The following is a 23,045-nucleotide window of genomic DNA, read 5'->3' on the forward strand; positions in this document are numbered from 1 at the left end:
TGATGATACTCTGACAACGAGTGCTGCAAGAGGATTATATACTGGAGAGAGAGAACTCTTCTTTCAAGAGGTGGTTGGGGAGAGGAGAGTGGTCAGTCAAAGGAATAAAACCAAGGAGCTGTTCTGCAGCAGGTACCTTTTTGTGCTTGCACCCAGTGGCAGATGTGACCTGGCTGTGCCAGGTGGATGCAACCAGAAATGAAGAATTGCTTTGTGAACAGAGGGCATTGTGAGGGCTCTTAGGCTTTCTGCCTTGGCTGGACTTGTAGGAAAAGAAATGGGTGCAGAAACTGGGCTTTACTCAGCTCACAGGAGGAAAGCTACAAAACTGCCAGACATGCAGAAAAAGGAAAAGCAAAAAAAGAGGAGATGTGTTATTAAGGGTAATGAGCAATGCACATTCTCTAGCAGGATTAGGATGGGAACAAGAACAGACTTGCCAAGCTAAGGTAAAATCCTATTTCTGTAAAATGAAAGAAAAAAAATCCTCTAATGAGGTTTGATAGGAAAAGTATTGACAAGTGTTACCAAGAATCAGGAAAAATAAGTTTGTTATATGACTAAGCTGTGCAAGATGGCTGATGTTCACAAATCTTCAAAGATGACTCAGCAGTGATTAGTAACGGGAATAAAAACTTGATGGAAAATGCTGAAGCGTACTTAAACTTGTTGTTATCTCACTAGCCTCTGTGATTCTTGCTGGCGGTGTTCGCGCAAGCATAACCTGGGCAGATGTGAGCCCAGTGGTCCCTGTGAATGCTGCCCTTCTTGTAGGATCAAGCCCAGGGTAAGAAGCCCCAGTGTGGAGCAGGAGTGTTAGCTGTGCCTCAGCATTGTACTAAGGCAGTTGTTTGCTCTTTTGGTGGGGTATAGGCACAGTAAGCTTTCATCTGCCCAGAATATAATGTGTAGATGCTCCTGTCTGTCTCCCACAGCCTGCGGGACATATGTAAAACCTCTGGAAAGGAAGTATGAGAACAAAGAAAATTTCTGGGCTAGCTCAGAGACATAATGAAAAGCACTTTGAAAAGTGCACCTATGTTTGTGCAAAGGCAAGAAGCAAAGATGCAAAGAGGAGGAGATAAAATGGAATGAGAAGCTTAATGTTCTCCATAACTATAGTAAAAGTAATCATTATAGCAAAGAAAAGAGGAACGCAGGCGGATGGAAAGCACTATGTTGAGACACAAGTGGTGACTCAGAGAATGGGATTTTGCAGGTATGACTGATGCAAAGCAGCAAAAATGATCCATGGAGCGCAGCACAGCACTGCATGCTCAGGGAAAGCAGCAGTGCTCCTGCAAACAGGGATGCAGTGATGAGCATGTGGAGCTACAGAGGCTTCCTCAGCCTGATGGGAGAGAAGAGAAGAGAATAAACTTGCAGCAAGCCAAGCCGAATGACAATGGAATGGCGGTGTGATTGTGGTGCAGTAAGGCCAAAGTAAATGGCACACAAGGTGTTTTGGAAAAGCAAGCATGGTGGGGTTACAGGTTGGTCATGCAGGAAACACAGGGCTCCTTAATGCAAGTAAAAGTAGAAACCTACCGATATTAAACTGTGGACACGTTGTTTTAATAATACATATCCAAACAAAAGAAACCCAGGTAATTCATAGCATAGGGGAAAACAGCATCATGGATTCACTAGTTCCTTTAGGCTGAAAGTTTCTTTAGTCATCTTCCACAGGATGCAATAGCTGAACTTAGTTACCAGAAAATAAATGCAGAGGGAAGGAAGCAGCACAGGAAAACCGAGATACAGCCACTGCCTCCGTAGGGCACAGAGGTGAAGGCAGCAGCAGAGAATGGGGTTTTATGCAAGTTCTCCTGGGAGCCACAGGACTTTCGTGTGAAAAGCCTTCTTGACCCGAGGCCAAAGGCTTCAACAAAGAGGAGACTTCTGCTCCTGATACTACCTTTTTTTCTCTCTTCCCCAAAGACAAAGAGGACTGGTGAGTGATCTAAGATTAAAGGTGCAGTGTTGTAATTTTGGGGCATTATGTCAGTTGTGAGAGATCAGGCTGTGAATTAGGGGGAAATAAAGGTAAATTCAGAGGCATTACTAGAAACCCCATTATTAGACAACCCAGAAATAATCCTTGATAAACCCACAAACGTTTGCCAAGCAAAGGAAATTCCCCAGTGCATATGAAAACTTAAGAGACAGCAGGCAGTGCTCTGAGCATGATAAAAAATTAAAACCATTCCAAGGTAGAGACCTGGGGTAGTATGTCCAGCAGAGCTAAAATGCTGATCCCCGGGGAGCTGCAGTGCGAGCTAAACAGCAGCCTAGTTCTGGGAGGAGAAAAGAGGTAAAATCTGCAACAGATTGTGTCATTTTGCTGCAGGTGTGCAGCGAGGGCCAGGAGACGATGGCCATCGGGGAGGGTCCCTTTTGCAGGGGGAGCCAATGCCACTGTGGCAGGAGATCATCAGCCTGAAAGGAAAATTGGGCTCTTGTGGAGTTGGATGCTGTGTTCAAGTCAGCGTGAAGCTAGCAATACTGAAAGACATTCACAGTCAGGAGAAGGTAAATAGTTGAATTTCAGGGTTAGAGTTGTGTATTTATCCCTGCAGAGGGAAGATGGGAACCAAGCACAGGTAACGGATGGGGAAAGTTACAGTCCGTAGCATGTTCTTGCTAGGATGTCAAAAGATGGTATGTCACCCTCCTGAATCGATGGGAGCAAAACAATTGCTGCGTTTGGGGATGTCTGAGGAGAAACGAGATTGCTCACCAAGTCAGTGAAAAGTGTTCAGAGAGCCCAGCTGATCTATAGTTTCCCCAGAGGCTGAAAGACATGGTCAGTAGACAAACCGTCCTGGGAAGCGAAGTGCTCGGAGCTGAGGCAGGATGTCCTGAGCACTGCAGGGCAAATACAGTGCTTTGGTCTGTGGTTCCAGACAGAAGAGTTTCTGATGACATGGTGGGGATAGGGCTTATGTTTGTGTGTGTATATATATATATTAAAAAACCCCACTATCATTGGATTATCACTATAGGCATCCCTGTATGTATACTACCATTGTCTCACACCTATATATGCATTGGCATGAGCCAATGATAGCTTTGGTCCAACATATTTTGATCTTTTTTTTTTTTTTTTTTCCAAAATAAATATAACACAGTGAGGTGTTAGCACAACATGTTCAAGGTGCTCACCAAAATGTCTGTCTAGGAGACAGGAGGGATAGAGAAACTGAGATGCTGAGCTATGTTAGGAATTGCTTGTCTAGCTTAACTTGTGCCATGGCCAAATGCAGAGCTCTGCTGTCCACGTATATCTGTTGGGCATGAGGTGTTAGTCCTGATAAAGAGCTTGAGAAGCTGAAGAAGAGTTTGTGGAAGTACAGAAACCAAAGGCTGAAGGTAACCTGGTGAAAGCAAAGTTTAGCAAGCATTTTCAGGTACCTTTCATTTCACGGAAATGGGTGACCCTTGTGCTCCCCTATAGACTCTGATTGCGTACGATGAGCCAATGTGGAGCAGTAGATAGAAAGGCTTGAGTGGTACCTGAGACAGATGAACGCAGCACCTAGCAGCATGGGCAGGCGCCTTCTGAGCCCGGCTTTAGGGCTGACAATGCCGAGGCTGGTAAGGCTACCAGTGGACAGGGTACATTTGCCCAGTTGCAGCACTGAAAGGGCAGGCACTGCTGTGGTACTCTGCTGTCAGTAAAGGCACTATCACTGGTGCAAAGCATCAATATGCTCAAGCAGAGAAAAAACAACATGGCCTGCTAACTGTGAGAAAGGCTCAGTCTTGGATAAACTGACCTTTTAAGTACAGGTACGTACTTTTCATTGTCAACTCAGGCACTGGAATTACTGTCCAGCAGTCCTTGGAGATACCACATCATGCAGACGATGCTGTGTCTGATACCAGCATCCCACAGCCTTCCGCTCTGGGCACTGTGGTGACAGAGCAAGGACAGACACAAATGTGTCTAGAGCCAAATCTGAGCTCTGCCCACCTGGGCCTGTGGCTGTACCCGCGTGCTGTCAGTGGTACAAACCCTGGAAGCACCTAGAGCCTTGCGCCCTGGTTTGCTGCCAGCTGGGGCTGCAGCTCTGGGGAAGGTCGCTTCCATAAACTTCTTTGATATGGGGAAAATCTACCAGAAGCACTAAGCGATGGAGGGGTGGAGGGAATAAGCCCTGAGAAGGAGAGGAAGGCAGCTGCCTTTCATCCCTGTGCTGTGCTGGCTAGATTGCTTCTAGGACCTGTGCCAGCTTGACAGCAGTTTCCTAGGGCTGCCTGAGAGGTATTGCTATCTATACCCTTAGTTACCCCCTAGTAAATCTTCCCTGCAGCATTAAGACAAGTCACTTGCATTTAAATCTTTTCTGTTTCTTTTATTTAGCCTGGTTTGAGTTGCCAAGCAGCTTATTAAGCTTTGCACTGCACACAGAGCAACCATGCCGGGTGCTGAGCGAGGGGACCCCCAGCCCGTGCTTCCAGCCAGCTCGGGGATCGCGGGCACCAGCCGCAGGTGAGTTCGGATTTGTGAGATGGCTTTGTCAAACCCACGATCGTGTCCTGGTCACTGGTGGACTGCTGTCTGCTGAGCCGAGGCATGTGGCTTATGGCTGGGACTGTTCTTGGGTGAGCTGCAGTGTGGTCAAGCCCAGAGCTACATCTCTTTGGTGTCTGGGGAATTTTGCCTCTGGCTTCCGTCAGCATTTACGAGTCCTGTTAAACCTGAACAACCACAATCCGGGGCTCTGGCTTCAAAAACATCAGGTGAAAATGATGGTTCCCAAAGCTTTAGTGAAGTAAATTTGTCTCTTCAGAATATTGCTTATGCACCGGCAATTTTTTGTGCTTTAAGAAACAGATTTATGAAGTATAGTTGCCAGTGTTAGTGTGTACTCTTAATTCTTTGTACTTTCACATGCTTTCCACTGCAGATACTGAAAAGCTTGTGTGAAGGGTGTATTTACACCTACTTGCTCCCAGGACTCTTGCGGGGAGGTTTCAGTATGCAAAGTTCCCAGTCCTCTCACACGCCATCAGCCAGTGACTGCTAGGTCACATCTGCAGTAAAAGTCACATTGGTTTAGCTGAAGTTAAACTTTGAAATCTATTTAATTACAGTGATGTAAAACCGTTTGTGGGTGCTCTTCTGTGTGCTTTGATTGAAATCTGCATTGCATTGGTTTTCTTTTGGAAAGCTGAATCTGTTTAAGAGTATCCACATGGGTCTGCAATTGGTTTCAATAAGTAGAATTAAAACCAGACTTTGCTTAAGTTACTGCAAGTTTTAATGCGAACAGGGCCTCGGCAAAACTGAAAATCCCCCTGATTCTCCGGAGCGTTTCTCTCCCCTGTGACACACGTTTTTCGTGTGTTCAAATGCGCTGCGAAACAGGCTGCAGGTTCTCCAGTATCCAATCTTTTCCTGAAACAAGCAACTTACTTGGAGTTTAGCAGCCTCTCCCCTGCCCCTGACTGGCTCTTGTGCTTCCAATCAGGCACGGAGGAAACATTTAAACACGCAGCCCCTCTGCTTTGCCTCCCTGGCTCTGCTCAGAGCAGGAATCAGCCATGCAACTCAGCCCAGGTAAGGCCACACTTCACGATCCCCATTGCGGTGATGTTACATTTAACAGATTTTCCCCTCGAAGTGCCTCGATTTACTCTTTGCCTCCTCACTGCATAAAGAGGGGGAGAGGGTAAAATCCTCCTGTGCCTCGGGAAGGCAGAGGCATGGTGAGAGCAACTTGCACACAGCTGCTGCTTTGCCCTGGTACTGCTGACACCAGCAGCTTTCCCCAGTGGAGGGCTGGGATGGGAGAGGCTGGTGGGTGGGATAGGAAGGCTGTCAGGGGCTGTTGAACCAGCCCAGGTCCTTGTCCTGCTTCTGCACAAGCCTGGTGTGGATGCTTGGGGCTTGCAGCAGCCCTCCAGCTCACCTGCTCGTGCCCCTGTTCTCAGCGGGCAGCGTAAGGGGCAGCGTGTGATGCAGCACCAGGTCTGCCACTGGTGAGCAGGACTGTTGCAGGAAACCCAGGAGGGCATGCTCCTCTGAAAAACCTCCTCTCTACCTTCGTCACATGCTGGTAAATTACTCTCGTGCGTGAGTGTAATTTTCTGGCTGTTCCCCGTGCCCACGAATTACCCAACGTGGCACGCTGGATCCTTAGCTGCAGGACAGTTTTTTTGCAGTTGTTTGTTTTGAAAGCTCTTAAGAGCAATATACTATCAGCTGAGGTTTCTAATTAACTCTGAATAGCTAGTCTGCTGCCACTCAAGTATAATTCTCATTAGCATCTCAGCTAACAAGCTTCAGTGTTTGCCCTCCTAATTAGCTTCTAGTTGGAAGTCTTTCCCTATCCTAAGATGTGCTGTTGTTAATTGCAGTTCCAATTGCTTTTACAGCAAACTCCTGAGAGACTCCTAAAACTGCTGGTTTGTGTATCCTGGTAGAGATCAATATCTGGGCTACTTAGAACTGTGGGCTCTTTATTCTCCTGTAAGTGTGTGTCTATACGGCATGTTTATGCAAAGAGAAGGGGGGGGGGCAGAGCTGCAGCTTTTAAAATAAATGAGGAAATATTTTGCCTTTTACATGGGTGGTATGATCTCAAAGTGAGTCTGCTTAAAGCAGAGTACAACTTCGCTGCACGAACCGCTTTCCAGGGTTTGTTGTTGGTTTTTCACGCAGCTGTCCATACAACGGCTGATTTTCTATGCCCACGGGTTTGCAAGCATCCGCAAAGTGCCCTGTTGATGCTGAGTTTAAAAAGCAAGTGTGTGTGTGTCTGCTGCCCGGACAGAGCGTGTGTCAGGTTAGCTACTCCTTCCAGGTTGCTAGCTCGGTATGGTATTTCTGTGGAATGCTCTTAGCAGGGTTAACGTATGCCTGCGAGTTGGATTAACCCCTTAGTCCCTACAGCTTGGGAGTACTTATAGTACGTTTAGTATTAGTGGGCTCAGAGCAGGGTGCGTGGTTGTGCAGGGCTCCGCTACAGCAGGACGGAACGTGCGGGTGGAGAAGGGTGAGTCAAACAAGTTTCCAAAACACCTCAAGTTGTCAAGAGCTTGTCCCATGGATGTAGAGCCGTTCTGAGCAGACTTTCAAATCACACCTTTACTGCTCAAAGAGAGGAAAAATATTGCTCAGCTTGTGAAGCTCACCAGTGGGCTTCTCCCTCTGGACATGTCCAGAGTCCTCCTGCTACCACTTTCTAAACTGAAGCCCACTTTTTGCCAAGAGTTCTGAAATAGGTTTAATTAATCAGATCCCATGCATCCTACTGCTCTGGGTAGGATAAGAAGAGGGCAGCACTGACACTGAATACTGAATTTTATCATAGGATGCCTGGATCAGCCCACCTTGATAACTGTTCCCTGCTTTTCTTTTTCTAAAGTGAGGGGTAAGGTCTTGATGTTACCAATACAAACTAACTTTGAAGATAAAGATGAGTCCTTTTTGTTTGTCTTAGGACAACTAATGTAATCGTATGATGCTTTATCATGCTACAACTGAAGGCTCTGGTTCTAGAGGACCCATGCAGGAGTGCCCTTGCAGCTGAGCAGAGTCCACTTAAAGCAACATGTAGGTGTAAGCAGGTGCCCAATCAGATCCAATTGTAGTATCAGGCTTCTAGAAAGGGAGAAATTCTGATAATGAATATGCTTTTGTTCATAACCCATTGAAAAATGGAATTTAAATATGGCCTGCTCTCACTAATAGCAATAGATTTAATTAGTCATAGATCTTTTGAATGTGATTGCCTTAGAAAAATGCATAAGCACTTAGATGGACCTAAGGTAAGTGGGCAAGTTGAAAGGGTGGGAGTATGTTTACACAGTCTTGTATATATGTCTGGTTTTGATTTAACATTTTGGTCATAAATTGTTCATTAGCATTTTCTTAGCTGCAAAAAAAATCAGAATTTAGAATATGGCCCTTGATGAGAAGCTGATTTTCTTGATTTGACTGCCTATATCCAATTAATGTGTTGGAAAATAGGAGTAACGATGGTGAGCAAATCTCAGTGTGAATCTATTTCAGTTACATATCAAAGAGGCATATTTAAATTAACTGTTTAACCTCTTTTATCTGCAAAAATGGATTCCAAATCACAAATATGCCATCAACTGTGCTGTACTTCAGTTACAGATGGCAGCGTAAAGTGAAGTACACTCAAATGATAAAATCTTTTTAGAAGCTTTAAAGTAAAACTTCAGCTCAGGTTTGGGGAAAGTAAAAAAAAATATTTCAAGTGAGAGATCTGTAGTGTAACTGTTAAATACAGATTAAGGCAGAGAATTAATCAAAGGTAGCAGAAGGAAGAATTCAGAATAAAGGGTTCTGATGGTAAAACAGAGGAAGGTACAAAGCACTTAAGTGACAGTCCAGCTACTGAGGGACTTTGCCCTCAGGAAAAAACAACAAACAAAAAACCCCCAAAATCCAAAATAACCGTTTCAAATCAAAATTGTGCAGATGCGCTACCAACACATTAGACATGAATTTGCATGTCCTGCAATGCAAATGAACTGTTGACTATTTTATCCATTTGCACTGATGATGTATTTCCCTCTCAGAAGGTCTGATTTGTGAGGACTTCAGTGCTCTGGGAGGAAAAACCTCCTCAGAAGACTGGGGCTTGGGCTGTTACAACTGTACTACGCTTGCAAATTGTTGAATAGATAAAGCTAAGTATGGAGGGCTTCTCGTGATCGCTGTCCTCTTTAACATGGGTTGCCCTAAGTATTTTTGTCATCAAACCAGTTTATATAGTGCTGGCTTATTGCCAAATTTGTCACACAAAATACTTTTCTTGATGTGATTGTAAGCTAAATCAGTGTCATGATTTTTTTGTTAAGGCAGGCAATAAATTATATTCTGGGATAGAAAAATGGTGATAAAGTACCATCTACGCTGACAGTGTAGAAAGAATAATGTTGAAATAACTCATAAACATACTGATTGAGTAGGTTCCTCTAAAGATCATGTAGAGCCTTAACTCCATCTGGTTCAGTAAATGTTCATGAGGTTTTTTTGAATCTGAAAATTGAGAGCATCTCATAACTCTAATTTTTTTCTTCTAATAGGACTATGATCCAGGCCATTTCTTACAGCACAACAGCCTTTCTGCATAGATCGTTAGAGAGGGCATCCCCTTAATTATTTATACGACACATACCAGGTGTGCTGATTATGAAATTTCCCTTGAGGCTCCAGAAGGAAATGAAATTCTAATAAATGCATGAGATAGTGGAACAATGCTAGAATCTGCTGGATGGAAATCAGTCATTTGTGTAAGTGATCCTGCTTACAGTGTTTTTTAGAAAACATTACAGAAGCTAATCTTCTTAGACTCATCATCCAAACTATGCTGGAGGTGTGAAGAAGCTGCCCTTTCAGGGAACTTCAGTGCTCTTGTTGGAAAGAAAGAAAGAATAAGGCTAGGGGAACACACTTCTTATCTCAGAGAGACATGGAGGTGGCAGTGTTGATGCTGGTGTTGACTGTGTTCATAATTAGTATTATTTCACAATGATGACTGAAACATGGTCCTGAAACTGTATGGAAAATTCTCCTTATCAAAATGCTGGTTGAGAAAATCAGAGGACTCTGTTTTGGAAATATGGGCTCTTCTTGTCTTGGCAAATTGAGCAATTTCATTTGGAAGAGAAAATTGTATTTTATGAGATGCTTGTTATCAAGAGAGTATTCAGTGGAGTACAAGGGAAGAAAGGGCCTTTCTCTGCAGAAGAGATGGAGAAATGCCCATGACACTAAACGTAGGATCAGAAAAGGAGGAGAAAGAACCTGATGTGAGAGAAAACAGGGGAAGTGATGTATGAGTGTGAACCAACTACAACACTGGTTTTAACCCAGAGCAATGTGCAGTGACCAGGACAAACTAAATTTTCTTGTCCCTGTGCAAACAAAAAAAATCTCAGTGAGGTGGAATACATAACTGTAAGAATGATTCTTACAATTTTGTGGCTCAAAGGAACAGCTAAAAGAGTAAGATGCTTGCAGAGAACATGCAGCTGGTGAGAAGACATTACAATATGAGCTCAAGGAAGCGTGTATATCTCTTCTATCAAAAGGCTTCAGCAGAACTCTCTGAAAAGCTGGTATTGTTCAATGGAAGAGCAGAGAGATGTTAGAAGTAAAAAGACATCTTTCAGAAAGTGGAGGTCGTGTTTGAACAGAAAAAATAAAACAGAGCATACATTCAAGTTAAATAAGGCAAGTTAAACAAGGCAGGTAAAATCAATTTTGAGGAACAACTTGCTGAACTCACAGAACCAATGAGAAAACCCCTTCAAACACATGAAGAGTAGGAAGCCTGTCCATCAGCAGGATTGGTAGGCGATTGCAGTGTAATGAGAACACTCAAAGTACACAGGGCTGTTACAGAAAGGCTAAATAAATCTTTGCTTTGCTGTTCATTACAAAGGATCTCAGGGAGATTTCTCTTCTGGAGCATTTTGGTATCTAAAAGAGTGTAAAGAGCTGTTTTAAATTGAAGTGTCAGCAGAACAGGTTTAGAACAATTGGATAAAATGCATACTACTATTGATAAAAATAGGTGGTAGCCATGGTAGCCACCCAAGAGCCCCAAATGTGGAGTTGTCGAATTCATGGTTTTGCTTGATATGAATTAAATAATAGCTGTGGCAAGTGAAGGTGGCAAACGTAACTGATGTTTAAAGGGCTATGTATGCTGGTAAATCTAGCCTTCCTTGGGCAAATTTATGGAAACTAAAATGAAGACTTGAATTCATAGAGTAAATATGATATATTGGGTAAATGCCAAAATGGATTTTGTAGAAGGAAGCTGTCACAAATCTGTGTGCTTTGAAGCCCAGCAGCCCATGGGTAGAGGTGATTCAGTTGATAAGGTGTAGCTAGACTTCTAAGGTCCCTTACTAATGGTCATCACCCCCCCTAAATTCTCAAGAAGTAAAAGGGAAAAGTGCTCCTGTAGTTTTGAACTGGTTATTACTCTAATTAGTTAAGGGTAATCACACAGAGGGTAGGAATTGAATCATCAGTTTTCCTATTGCAGGAGAGTCACCAGGCTACAGGAGGCTCTGTTGGTATCTCTGCTGTTAAATTACTTATTAATGTTTTAGGAAAAAAGGAGAGATTACAAACTTTACATATAAGAAATTTTCAAGGTAGTCAAAATTAAAACTGGATGTGAATATTATTCTCCATTTTCTCACTCAGTCCAGACAACTGCAAAGTAATGCAATAAAGGAAAAGAACCGTACATGTGCATCTACAGAGATGTAACCATTCAGGAAAAATATCCTGGTGTCATTTTGAATAGTTCTTGGAAAATATCAGCTCAATCCTTGGTAGTGGTCAAGAAGATAAATAGGATGTTAAAGACTTTACAGACAACTTAAAACCAAAATAAAAGATAAATTTAGATTTCTGTGTAAATCCACAATATGCCCAAGTGTTGCACAGTGTGATAACTGTGTCTTGAATACAGTAGAAGTAGAAATGGTGCAGAGAAAAGCTGCCATAATGATAATACATACAGAACAGTTTCTGTGCCAAGAGAACTTAAACATAGGCTTGGAAAAGTGCCCTTGGGGTCACCACGTTCAGTCCCCTACTACTGCTGGCACCATGGCGTACAGCTTTTTCATGTATTTCTCAAATGCTGCCAGAGGATTGTCTGGTCTCTGAATGCATTAAGCTTGTTCAGCTCTGCTTACGTTGCAGTAGATAGCTGTCCTGCTTTCCTTCATTCCACCTTTCCCCCCTTGTTTAACAGTGTAATTCATGCTGAAAACTGAGCTAGAGTCTAAAACTAAAACTGGTAAGACTGCACTGTGTATCGGCATGTGGTATAATTAAATTTTGGATATTTAATTAAATGATGTGACAGTGGCAGCAGGACTGGCCAGCACTGCTCTCCAAATGACAAAAGCAACATTAAACTTTGCAATGCTCTCACACAATTGCAAATGCTGAAAAAATGGTCATGGCAAGTCAGTGGAGACACAACTGTTATGGTATTTCTTCTAAAGCCAAGAGGTACTTGGCTGGAAGGACCATAAGCCGTGTTTGTGTCCTTACACTCAGGCTTACAAAATGTAAGATCCTCTATTCTTTTTTCTTAGAATAGATAAGAACGCCAAGGAATTTAATCTTTGTACAACTGTGTACTTTTTCCTAACACAAGCCTCCCACACACTGTCTCATGCTCTGGATAGAGGACATCAAATTCTACTAGCAGGTGCCTTCAGAGCTGTGGGAGTCCAGTGAGGGGGCTGTGTTCCTTGGCAGGGATTTTTAAGTTATCACCTTGTTAAGGTGAGTGGGAAATTCTGTCTAAAAATCACCCGCGTGGAATGATGCAGAATTTTACCTCTAATTTTCTTATTTAGTGGGAGGTTTAGGGGCACTTGTTAGCTCTTAATGCTGTTGCATAAACTAATGACTATGTCACTGAGATGTGTCTCAAATCTCAATCAAAATCTTGTGTCAGACTTCTTTTTCCAAATGGGCCTGAAACAAATTCTGCAGCTCTTGCACATATCGACCTACAAAATTATCTTGACAAATGTCTAAAATGAATTGCAAATATTTCCATTTACTCAGCCTACTCATCTATCCCTATTTAGAAGGATACCTCCTCTAAATACCTCCTGTTTTGTCAAAAAGTGCCACTTTTCTACCACAGAGCTCCTATTTTTATGGTTAGTATATTTCAGGGAGGTTAAAATGTACTTATTTTCTCAAAAGACTTATTTGCAACTTCCAAATAGTGCTACTTGTCCTTCCACTTCTTTCAAATACATATTTAAAGAACTGGAAGAAACAACAAATTTGAAGAAAATCAGGCTCACAGTATTTAAACACACACGTATAGACTTGCTCTTTAATTACAAACATACTGTTTTCTAACAATTAAACATAGAGCTAGGTGTTACTTTATTGCATTGGTTTGTGATAAAAACACATTGGCTAACAGGTACTTCAAAAATTCCTTTAAGAAACCCCTTTAGTTAAATTTCTGCAGCTAAACTCTCTTAGTTTGAGGATGAAGATGGTGCAGGCAGCTAACTAGGCACACAATAGTTAGTAAAACTATAGAAACTTTCTATAGCCCATCGGACTACAGAGTTTTATGATCTGCTTAACAGTCAAGGACCCCAGACTATTTTTAACCTCAGTTTAAACAAACACTTAAAAATTCAAGGTAAAAGCACTTTGGTGGTGATAAAAGAGATTTTTACCTTGACATTTTAACCCTAAAGCAATAGGTCAGGACTTTGAATGGTGGGAACTGATGCATCTCTGGTGATTTCAAGAGGGCTTGTTTGCAGGATCTTGTTCCCTCTCCGATATGTGTCCTGATACCTGCTGAGGCTCCTGGGTACCCTTTTCCCACCCGCATCCCCGTGCCTGCTCTCACGCTGCATCCCGCAAGCAGCTCCCACACTCTGCAAGTTCCAAACCCAGCCAGGGGAGTCAAACCTGCCCCTGTTGCCGAGGCCTCAGCTCACAGTTTTGCGCTCGCTGCTTAAGATACAAATGATTGGCGTGGTGGTTTTCGTATAATGACTTAATGGTTATAATACTCGTCTCAGAAGTGGTCAAACTTGGCTTTGGGTCCTCCTGCTCCCAAGGGATATTCAAATCCACCTGTCCCTTCCCAGGCTGTAGGCAACCTCTCAGCCCTTCCTATTGAAGTTGTGCCATGGTGCGGAGAAGGATTCGCAGAGCCAGAGAGAAGCAAGTGGGAGCCTGACTGTGGTCTACCAGTTGGGACCTCCCCTGAAGGGAGGTGGGGAGCAGGTATCTGGCAGCATTCCTGAGGCTGCTTACTACATGCTTTGCATTAAAACATCCCTGGATAAAAATCAAAACTGGCCCTGGAGGGAGGCAGAGTCCAAACCCAGCACCTCTCTCCACTGGCAGAGGTTGCAACCACCTTGCCTGGGCGGCGGGTGCTATTTTCGTGCCACCCCAACCACACCCTCTTCCTCCAGCCACGTCTTTAAATGAAAGTCGGAGCAGCTGCTCCCTCGTACCGACACCAGAGCTGTGTTGAGGAGCATTAGCTGTGCTCTCAACTTCCCAATCCCAAGTGGGCTTTCAGGGGCATAAGTGCTAAGAGGTTCATCTCAGTCAAAATGGTGGGACCGCAGCACGGAGGAAGAAAAACCTGAGGTACCCAAATACCTTCCTTCGGTGAAAAACATGTGTTCCTGTGGACTATTAGGCACCTAATCAGTTATTTTCTTGGAGGAGGGGAGAAGTCATGGCTAATTTAGCTCTTCATCTTAGACTTGGAAATTGTTTCCCTTTGTGGTACTCTTTAGGTACCTCTGTGGCTTTGAGGACCTTGCCTTAAGTGAACTGAGAACATATTTCATATTGAGATGTGACTGAAGGACGTGCAAGGTTTTTTTCAGCTCAGGAGTGTCCAATTCTCTTTGAAAATTACTTCAGTTTCACAGTCATTTAGAAGCTTTTGAAATTTTTCCTCTTGCTATCTCTGGCTTCTCCTTGTGTAAAATAGAAATAACAATACCTTCAGGACCCACCATGTTTTAAAAAAGATTTGCGATCCTCTGAATGACGGCACGCTGAGCATTGAACGTTAACTCATTAATTGAAGAGTTTTGCAAATGAGAGAAAAGCCAGGAAAAATTACATCTGCTGGTGGACTGGGTGAGGCTGGGATGTCTTTTGAAGAGACACCTTTTGCTGGCAGCGGTAAGATATGTAGATGAGGATGTTTGTCATATTCTTTTGGCTTAAGGTGAGTAGCTTTCAGCACACAGAAGTGAGGTTGTTGAAGGCTTACAGGCCAATTCAAGTCAGTTATGATGGGACTATATAGCATGGGGAAATATATTTGTCTGTACTGTTTGAAAGGCTAGAGTTTGCAAACTAAACTAAACCTACCTCACTAGACCTTTACAAGATAACCCTGGCTAAGCATGGCTGACCTTTCTCCTTGATTGCTCTGAAATGTTTCCTCCCTCCACTCCCCGCACAGTGCCTTGTTCTGCCAAACTCTTTCTCCCCTAGACACGAAGTTCTGCCCCGGGTCGGTGATCTGCTGTGAGGACTCCTGCGTTGACTTCAAGGCTCATGGAGGATCTTCTGTTCCTAGGACAGCAGGTACTGAGGATTTTCTTCCACACCATAAAACCCCCAAAGCTATGAAAATGTGGGTTTGTGTGTTGAGCCTGTGCCTCCCTTCTGCTCCACCTCTGAGAAGCAGGGCAAGGGAACGGGGCAGAGTGTTTCAGGGCTGCAATTTGGGAGCGTGGAGAAGTTGCTGTGTTGTCCTCTCTTCAGCCAGAGGAGGTCAAGTCAGTCACTGTTTCAGTCCCTTGTAAGGAGTCGCTTCCCAGGTTTGTACCTTGTGGACAGAGGAGCCCACGCTATAATACCTGCTTTCTGTGGTGATTGCCAGTTTGGGTTTTTATAGGGTTTAGCTGATCGGTACTTTGTCCTTGAACCTGTTTGCTTTCTCCTGATGCGCTGTCTCTGAGGTTGCTGTGTGACTGGACCATATCAGAGATGTTAGCCCATAGACTGGGAGGGGTGTATTTTAAAATTTGTTGACTTTTAATATTCCTTCATAGTCTTGAGAGTCCAATGTATTTTTGGGTCTTGTGGTGGACATACCTTCTTATGATCCTGTATTAGACTGGCACTCAGTCTCATCTTCTCCTCCAGCTTTTACATGCAGAATTTTCTGACAAGAATATTACTTAGAGAAAGGCAAAGTAATTTCTCTTTTTGGCGATTCTTAAGTAAAGCTACAGCACACAGAAAATCAACCTGTATCATCCAAGCATGCCTTTGATTTTTACCAGTCTTGGGTTTGTCCTCAGATGGTGTGGAGTCTGTAGGGATATGCAACATGTTTCTGATTTTTTTTTTTTGGGAAAAATACAATGTTCTTCCACTTCCCGAGGGTTATTCTGCATGTAGTAAGGTTTCCCTGGGCTCTGCTGTGATGGCCCAGTCTTCCTTCAGCTGTCCCTTCTGCTCCTCTTTGAAGACTGAGGTTGGAATAGTTGCTATTAGAAATCAGCCAGGTAAAACAATAAATATGCACACGTGTGTGTGTATATATATATGAAAAGCAAGTGTGTATATATATGTATCTATATAAATAAAATAGGCAGCAGCACAGATGTTGGCTCTCTGACAATAATCAACACAGTCAAAAGTAAATAAAAACCTTATTCACAAGATTTACTTACTGTTTCACTAAGGTTTCATACAGAATTGAGCATTTGAGAATCAGAGTTGATTTTTGACCATTTCTGGGTGTAGCGCAATGTAACTGTTATATCATGTTAATAATCTAAAACAAAGCTGATCTTGCTTTCCCATATTTTAGCGTGTCGGAAGTAGTGGGAAACATCTAAATTATCTTAAAGGTGAGAGCGATTCCAGAAATTTTGATAACTCACACCACCTGTGATATTTTAAATGCTTAGACAGGAACTTGTATATGATGCCTGCCTGAAGGAGTTCTAGTTTGTAAGATAAAAACGACATAGGGAGGCAGAGTAGAATAGAGCACAATAATGTTTCTAAAATATTTATAATAATGAGATGTATAAAATACTCTGAAAATATTACCAACAGTTGTGGTGACCAGTGTTCAGGATTCTTTTCTGCCTTCACAGCAGAAGCAGCCTGAAAATGTGTATTTCTGTCAAAGCAAATGCTTGAAAGAATATATCTAATCCTGCTTTTGGGACCATGAATTTTATTACTGAGTGAAACGTCTGGTTCTGTCATTCCGGGGGTGTTTTCTGTTGCTTCAAAACCTTTTTGGACCTTTTCTTTTGCCTTTCATCTCTGGTTAAATGACTCCTTAACCCTGCAAGGCACTGCAGAAAAAGCACATTAATTTTTTCGTCTGAGGGTCTGCCATGAGCCAGCAATATGGCTTTTGCCCAGAGGCTGGTGGAAGTCTGGATGTCAGTTGTTGTTATCTGATAGCCATATACAATACCCAGAGAGGCACCGTGCGGATCAGAGGTCAGGGATGGAGCTGCAGATCAGTCAATGAAAGAATTTGGTTATTGGGGAAGCAGGTTAAAGCAGGGATCAACACGAGTTATAGTAGCTGGGTTTTTGGCTGGACATGGTGGTATTCTCCAGATTTCAGGAGGCAGAGAAGATCAGAGAGTTTGTCAGGAATATTTCATGTAACGTCAAACAGCTTTTGTCAGACTTACTCCTTTGTTGTCAGAACGGCAGGGTGATATTTTGGAAAACGTTTACTACCGTGTTTTTGCTAGACTGCTTTTTACAGCCAGAAGAAATGGATAAGGGTTTGTTTTGTCCCATTTATTAGGGATGTCCCAAGTCCTCACTTCACAGATGTGTGTTGGGTTGTCCAGCCACTCCAGGTCGTGTGTTCAGTAGTCCTGCCAGATCAGCACTTCACTGAAGTTCTCCATAATGTATTCACAAAAAGTGATAAAACACTCTGTAAGAGGCCTCAAGGAATTATTAGTTTAATCTTCAATTAGTTCCCGCTGAGACTTGATGAGAAATCATTTGAAAAGGTATGCATGAGCTTTAATATAGTCTACCTGCCCAGTTGTCACAAAGCAGAGTGTGCAGAGAGGAAAAACGTTGCAAATGGAGCAAACCATGGCGTTAGGATGGAATAGTTTAGACTGCTGCCTGTGATGAGCTTTTGGTCTGTTTGAGTGGCTTCAGCCACTGGACTATTGCTACAGGGCATTAAAGACAGTGTGGGGTAAGAGTCAGTGCGAACAGGATGTTCAAGCACATAAGCCATCACTGTTGGGTTAAAGTTGCAGTATATTAACAGAGAAGAATATTTTCATTTATATGGCTGATGAGACGCTGACAAGAAGCAGTCATACCTGTTCTACCCTTGGTGGGGAAGGTTTGTGGATCAAGCTGTTGAGCTCTTCTTAAATCCACAGCAAAATAGGGGTTAAAGCTGGTCTGAGTAGTTTTTACAATACCCTTTTTCAGAAAGGTGAGTGAGGTGGGGGGAGAAGAGGACTGGCTTCCTACATCCTTTGGAGTTGGCCCATTGCCTCTCATAAACAGTTGCACAAGAGTTGCCTCCCTTGGGAAACACACTATTGCTTTCTGTTTGCACAGCAAATTAGAAACACTGGCCACTTTAATAAAAGAGAACAAGATACTGTGTTGTGAACTGGCTTGTTTTTTTTTGTAAATTGTTTAGTCTTGTATCTCTGAAATCAGATGGTGGTTCCTTGTTGATTTGTTTAGAAGGTCTGTGGTCCTACAGTCATTAAAGCCGTTTTATCTAACCAAAAAATCCCAACCTACTGAGCAATTGATGGGGATCCAAAAGTGCTCCTTCTGGCTCTGCAGAAATCTGTCAATTGAATGTTTAGGGATGAAACAAAATAAGAATTCCCTAGTGCCATTCACATCTGCCATGGACTCCCTCTGGACAGCTTGTCTGTACTTTCATCTTCATGCTGGAAGTCTCCTACATCTGTGTAGCTTTAGGTTCCATACATTTTCTCTCCAAATCCCTCCTCAAACATCTGGGTTAGGTTTCTTATGTATGCTGGGTATGCCCAGCCCCCCGTGGAGTGTGGCTGGAAACAGGTAGGCTCTGCAGTACTGAAAACCAGGTCTGTAGCTCTTCAGTTTTGTTACGATTTAGAGTAATCTTTGCTCACCTACTGGAAGCAGCTTTTCTGCCAAAAAAAAAGTTGTTTGAGTGCTTGCTAAGCTTCTAGAGGCGAACTGAGTCCAGTTAACCCATAATTTAAACTAATCTTGTTGCACTCACATGATCTAATCACCAGAGAGATGGATGGTGGCAGATACTCTGTCACTCCTTTTGGTGGTATCAGCTTTGCTTTCCTCCAAATCTGCATCAGGGGAAGTTCAGACTGGACACTAGGAAAAGGTTCTTCAGTGGAGGGTGGTCAGTCACTGGAACAGGCTCCCCAGGGCAGTGGTCACGGCACCAAGCCCGTCAGAGTTCAAGGAGCATCTGGACGATGCTCTTAGTCATGTGGTTTAGTTTCAGGTAGTCCTGTGAGGAGCCAGGAGTTGATTATTCTTATGGGTCCCTTCCAACTCGAGACATCCTATGAATACCCCATGTTGTGGTGGGTATTTATAGGCAGGCAAATCACATTGCACAGACCTACACTTATTCGGGACACATCCTCTGTTTTACAACACTGAATGCCACATTGAATGAAAAGCACCGGGGAGGATTTTAACATCACTGGTGGTATTGGACAGCTGGTGTGGATGTGGAAAATTTTGCATTCAGAAGTAGTTTGTGGGTGTGCATTAGTTCAGGAGAACTCATGAAAGGAGGCATATGGACTTCCTTGGGCTGGCCAGAATGCTCCTGTATGCGACGGCTAGAAAATGTTTCTTTGATCCGTAGGCTGATGGGTTTGCTGGTAGCATTTCATTGAGGCCAAGAGAGGAAGCAAATACACACTCCTTGGTTTAGTGATAGCCAAAACAACAGAAACTAATGCCCAGATTGGAGGAGCATGCTCAGGCTGGAATATAAACTGAACTCTGGTGGCTGGAGAGTGGTTGGAGCGGAGCTGGGTCTGATAAACAGCAGAGAGCCATAGAGAGGGGAAAAAAACAGCTGGGAAAAAGTCAGGAGTCAATGAGGAACATAAAAGCAATTGCAGTACAGGTTTATGGTGAAGACAGCGAGAGGAGAAGAGGCATCCCTGGGCAGAAGGCTGGGTGGAGAGACACACTTGGATGTGGGAGGGAGAGATGACCCCTCTGGCTGTCCCTGGGATGTCCAGGCAGCAAGAGTGTGCATGCTGTAAACGAAGAGGAATTACAAATTCTCAAATACTGGCAAACCACTTTGTGTTAAAGGGGCAACGTTATACGCATATCACAACAAACCTGCCTATGTTGTGATGGGTCGTCCTCCTGGCTATCGTGAAATGTGAGAGCTAACGCTCTCGTTCCCAATACTGTGTTTGTCTTGGAGGTGCAGCTCTGTCCCGGTAGCTTGCTACTTGCGTAGATCATCTGCATGAAGGCAGAAGTCATCCTTTTGGGGGAAGCATTTGGAAACACAGACCATCCAGGACTTCACAGACCATATGGCTGCACAGTCTCCGTGGGACGACATGGAAACACGTGCTTCTACTGGAAACCCTGTGTGTTTTCACTGGGGATGGCGTTTTTTTCATTTAGCTCTCTGATGGGGTACTAAATACTCCTGAAACACTTTGAGCACGCATTGGGAATAAAGTCAGGCCCAACCACAACCTGCTGTGTGACGCTTCCAGTTGGGTCCCTTGAAAGCCATACGCGTTTCCCATGGAAGGACAGGGAGATGCTGTGGGATGGCTGACTTCGCTGGCAGCCTGTCCCAGAAACAGCAGCTACCTCTTGTACAGTCTCAACTTCCATTAGACACTGCTTGAGCAGATAAGCTCTTTGGCTGTTGCAGCACTGCTGGTGAATTTGGTTTTACTTATCTTTTTGGCAGCTCTCAGATCAGGCAGTCTTTTACGAGTATCGTCTGAACTTTATAGGTTGCAACACTTTTCTTGAATTTCCATTCCTGAGGCTGCCTCGCAGTAATACCCAAAACACCATTTACATTTTAGTATTTAAATCTTTTATGAAGTGATACGAAAATCTCCTGTGCCCTAAATATTTTATCTGCAATTTTTTTTTTTTTATCTTGTAAATTGTCCGCTGTGGGGCTGCAGAGCTGAGTGTACCCTTGTGAGGGAAAAAGCCCGCATTTGGGGGTAGTCTGGGGTCTCCGAGCAGAAGCGTAGAAGAATTGGAGAAGCTCCTGCCTTACTCGTCTTGGCAGACATCTTTGATTTTTTTTTTTTTTTTTTTTAATGCTTTTTGTTTTCAAAACCTGTGGCTGATTAAACTGCAGAACAGCAGGACTTAATCCTACTGCTGTCCCCTACCAAGACAAGCGGGCGAGGTGTTCCCCAGCCATGTTGGGGTAATTGCTGGGCTCGCCTGGAGCGCGGCGGAGGGCAGGGTATGGCGAGGGACCAGCATCCTTCCCTTGTCCATCGTGAGCCTTGGCAGTGAGTCAGGGAGAGGCGGCGTGGGGATGCGAACAGCTGCTGGGTGGATGCAGCAGGCTGCCAAGCCAGTAGCAAGCTCCGAGCAGCGAGGCTGGGCTTCTGGCAGGGAACTGCCAAGCGACTTGCACTGCAGTTTCTCTGAGGTTACTGGAAAAGGGCCCAAACCGCTCTCCTTTCTGGAAGAACAGCAAGCTAGAAACCATTTATTCAATGCAGCTCTCATGTTTGCTACCGCAACGGTGTGAAAACTTGCTTAGCTGGAGTCCTGCGCCAGTGCTGAGCTCCCTTGGGTTGCTCTCATCTGTGTGAATCTGGGGCATGGCTTCTCGCTAATGGATCAATGAAATGATAACTTTCTCCAAGCATTTATTCAAATATCGCTACCTTTTACACTGCTCTTAGCAAGGGATGACACCAGCAGCATTAATCCTTTCTGGGGCAGAAACGATGCTGTGTGCAGCCACTGTACCACCACGGCCAAAACAGCTGCCATCAGCTGTTTTTTTGTGACATGGCATTTTTCTCCTGCCGTGCCGAGTCGTGGAGACGTCGCTCAGCACAAGGCACAGGGCAGACTTCTGCACAACAGGATTATTTTTCTTCTTTTCTGATACATCTCAAATCTGAACGGGATTAAATCATGGTCTATGTCTAAAGTGAAGTGTTTAGAACACGTTCTCAGAGGAATTTGCTTCTGAAAGAGAAATATTTGCATTTTAGCATTTTAGGAGCAGTTGTTAATGAACTAGACACTTTCCAGCACGTAGCTTTCTAAAATGTGCTAAAAACCAAACATGGGCAGGAGGACTTATTGACTAACCCCTGTAAGTAAGCAGGGCCAAAATAATTTCTTTCAAGTGGGATTTGGGAAACAGTTCATTGGGAACTGAGCGATTTTCATGGTAATCTGATTTGTTGCTTGCTTACCAGAAAAGGAATATGTCTGATACAACGTACTGCAGGGTCGTTCCATATGCTAAGGACCTGCAAATGATTTCTTAAGAGTAAGCAAATCTCAGAAATGATCGGTTTGCTATAAATTGAACTGGGAGTATGACACATGGAGAACTGATGTCTCTGTTCTCTGTACTATATAACTAAATTTTTAAGAATATTGCCTGCCTCTCGCTGTATGCCTGAAAATTTAGGAACATGTGTGACTGAAAGTCCATCTAGTCTGACATCCTGCCTCCATATATTGTAAGTGCCAGACATCTTGGGAGTGGTTATTTGTATTCTGGACATAAGGGATTTTTTTTCTGTAGCATGAGTGTTTGTGTTTGTGCTAAACTTAAAAAAAATACAAAGTAAAGAAAAAAAAAAAATCTTGGTATTGTAATTTTTAATCTAATTACTACCAACATACCAGTCTATACCTGGTTTCTCCAAGCAGTGAATTCCTTAGGTTCCCTGCAGTCCATGAGCTCCTTCTAAAGCCCCACATAATTCCGGTTCTCCCCCTTGTCTGTGCTGATGCTTCCTGGTCTGACCACAAAAACTGCTGAAGCCCCGTTTCCTGGCTTGTCTGTGTTCACCTCACCATCTCTTGCCATCCTTCTCTCTCCAACTGAATGTCTGTGTAAAGCTGGCTTCCATGGTTACTACTAAAATAAGCAAAGGAGGTATTTTTGGTCAGAATCTGCCAGTTCAGCAAGATCAAAATGCTTTTGGGAAATGTTCTGATTACAGTGAAATTCAAGCAGGATGTAGTCTAGCAAAATTAAATCAAAACCTTCTCCAGCTTCGTCCAGCTCACCTGCATCTTCTCAGACCACCGTCCTCCTGGGCTGCCTGGCGCACCGCTCTGCCATCAGGGAAACCTGCCACACAGACAGTCCCATGGCAGGACATTTAGGTGGAAATGTTCATTTTACTTGTTCTAAGTGCTGCCATATCAAACTCTGTCCTGGGTCAGCCAGGATGCCTTCCCCTCAGCCACCTTCCTCCAGAGCACCCATTCCTGTTGTTAGACTTCTTCGCAGGTA

At 43.7% G+C, this 23,045-nt stretch overlaps 1 protein-coding gene across 1 annotated transcript in view; it reads left to right on the top strand.

The window, feature by feature from the left end:
* The first annotated feature begins 5,550 nt into the window (after positions 1 to 5,550).
* Positions 5,551 to 23,045, top strand: part of MSANTD1 (Myb/SANT DNA binding domain containing 1) — a 45,986-nt gene continuing 28,491 nt past the window's right edge. The window contains exons 1-2 of the mRNA XM_068404134.1: positions 5,551 to 5,566; positions 15,038 to 15,130. Coding sequence (XP_068260235.1) covers positions 5,551 to 5,566; positions 15,038 to 15,130 — 109 coding nt within the window. The remainder of the gene's footprint in view (positions 5,567 to 15,037; positions 15,131 to 23,045) is intronic.

The sequence above is a fragment of the Nyctibius grandis genome, chromosome 6, assembly GCF_013368605.1.
Source record: "Nyctibius grandis isolate bNycGra1 chromosome 6, bNycGra1.pri, whole genome shotgun sequence".
In the NCBI taxonomy this organism is placed as follows: Eukaryota; Metazoa; Chordata; class Aves; order Nyctibiiformes; family Nyctibiidae; genus Nyctibius; species Nyctibius grandis.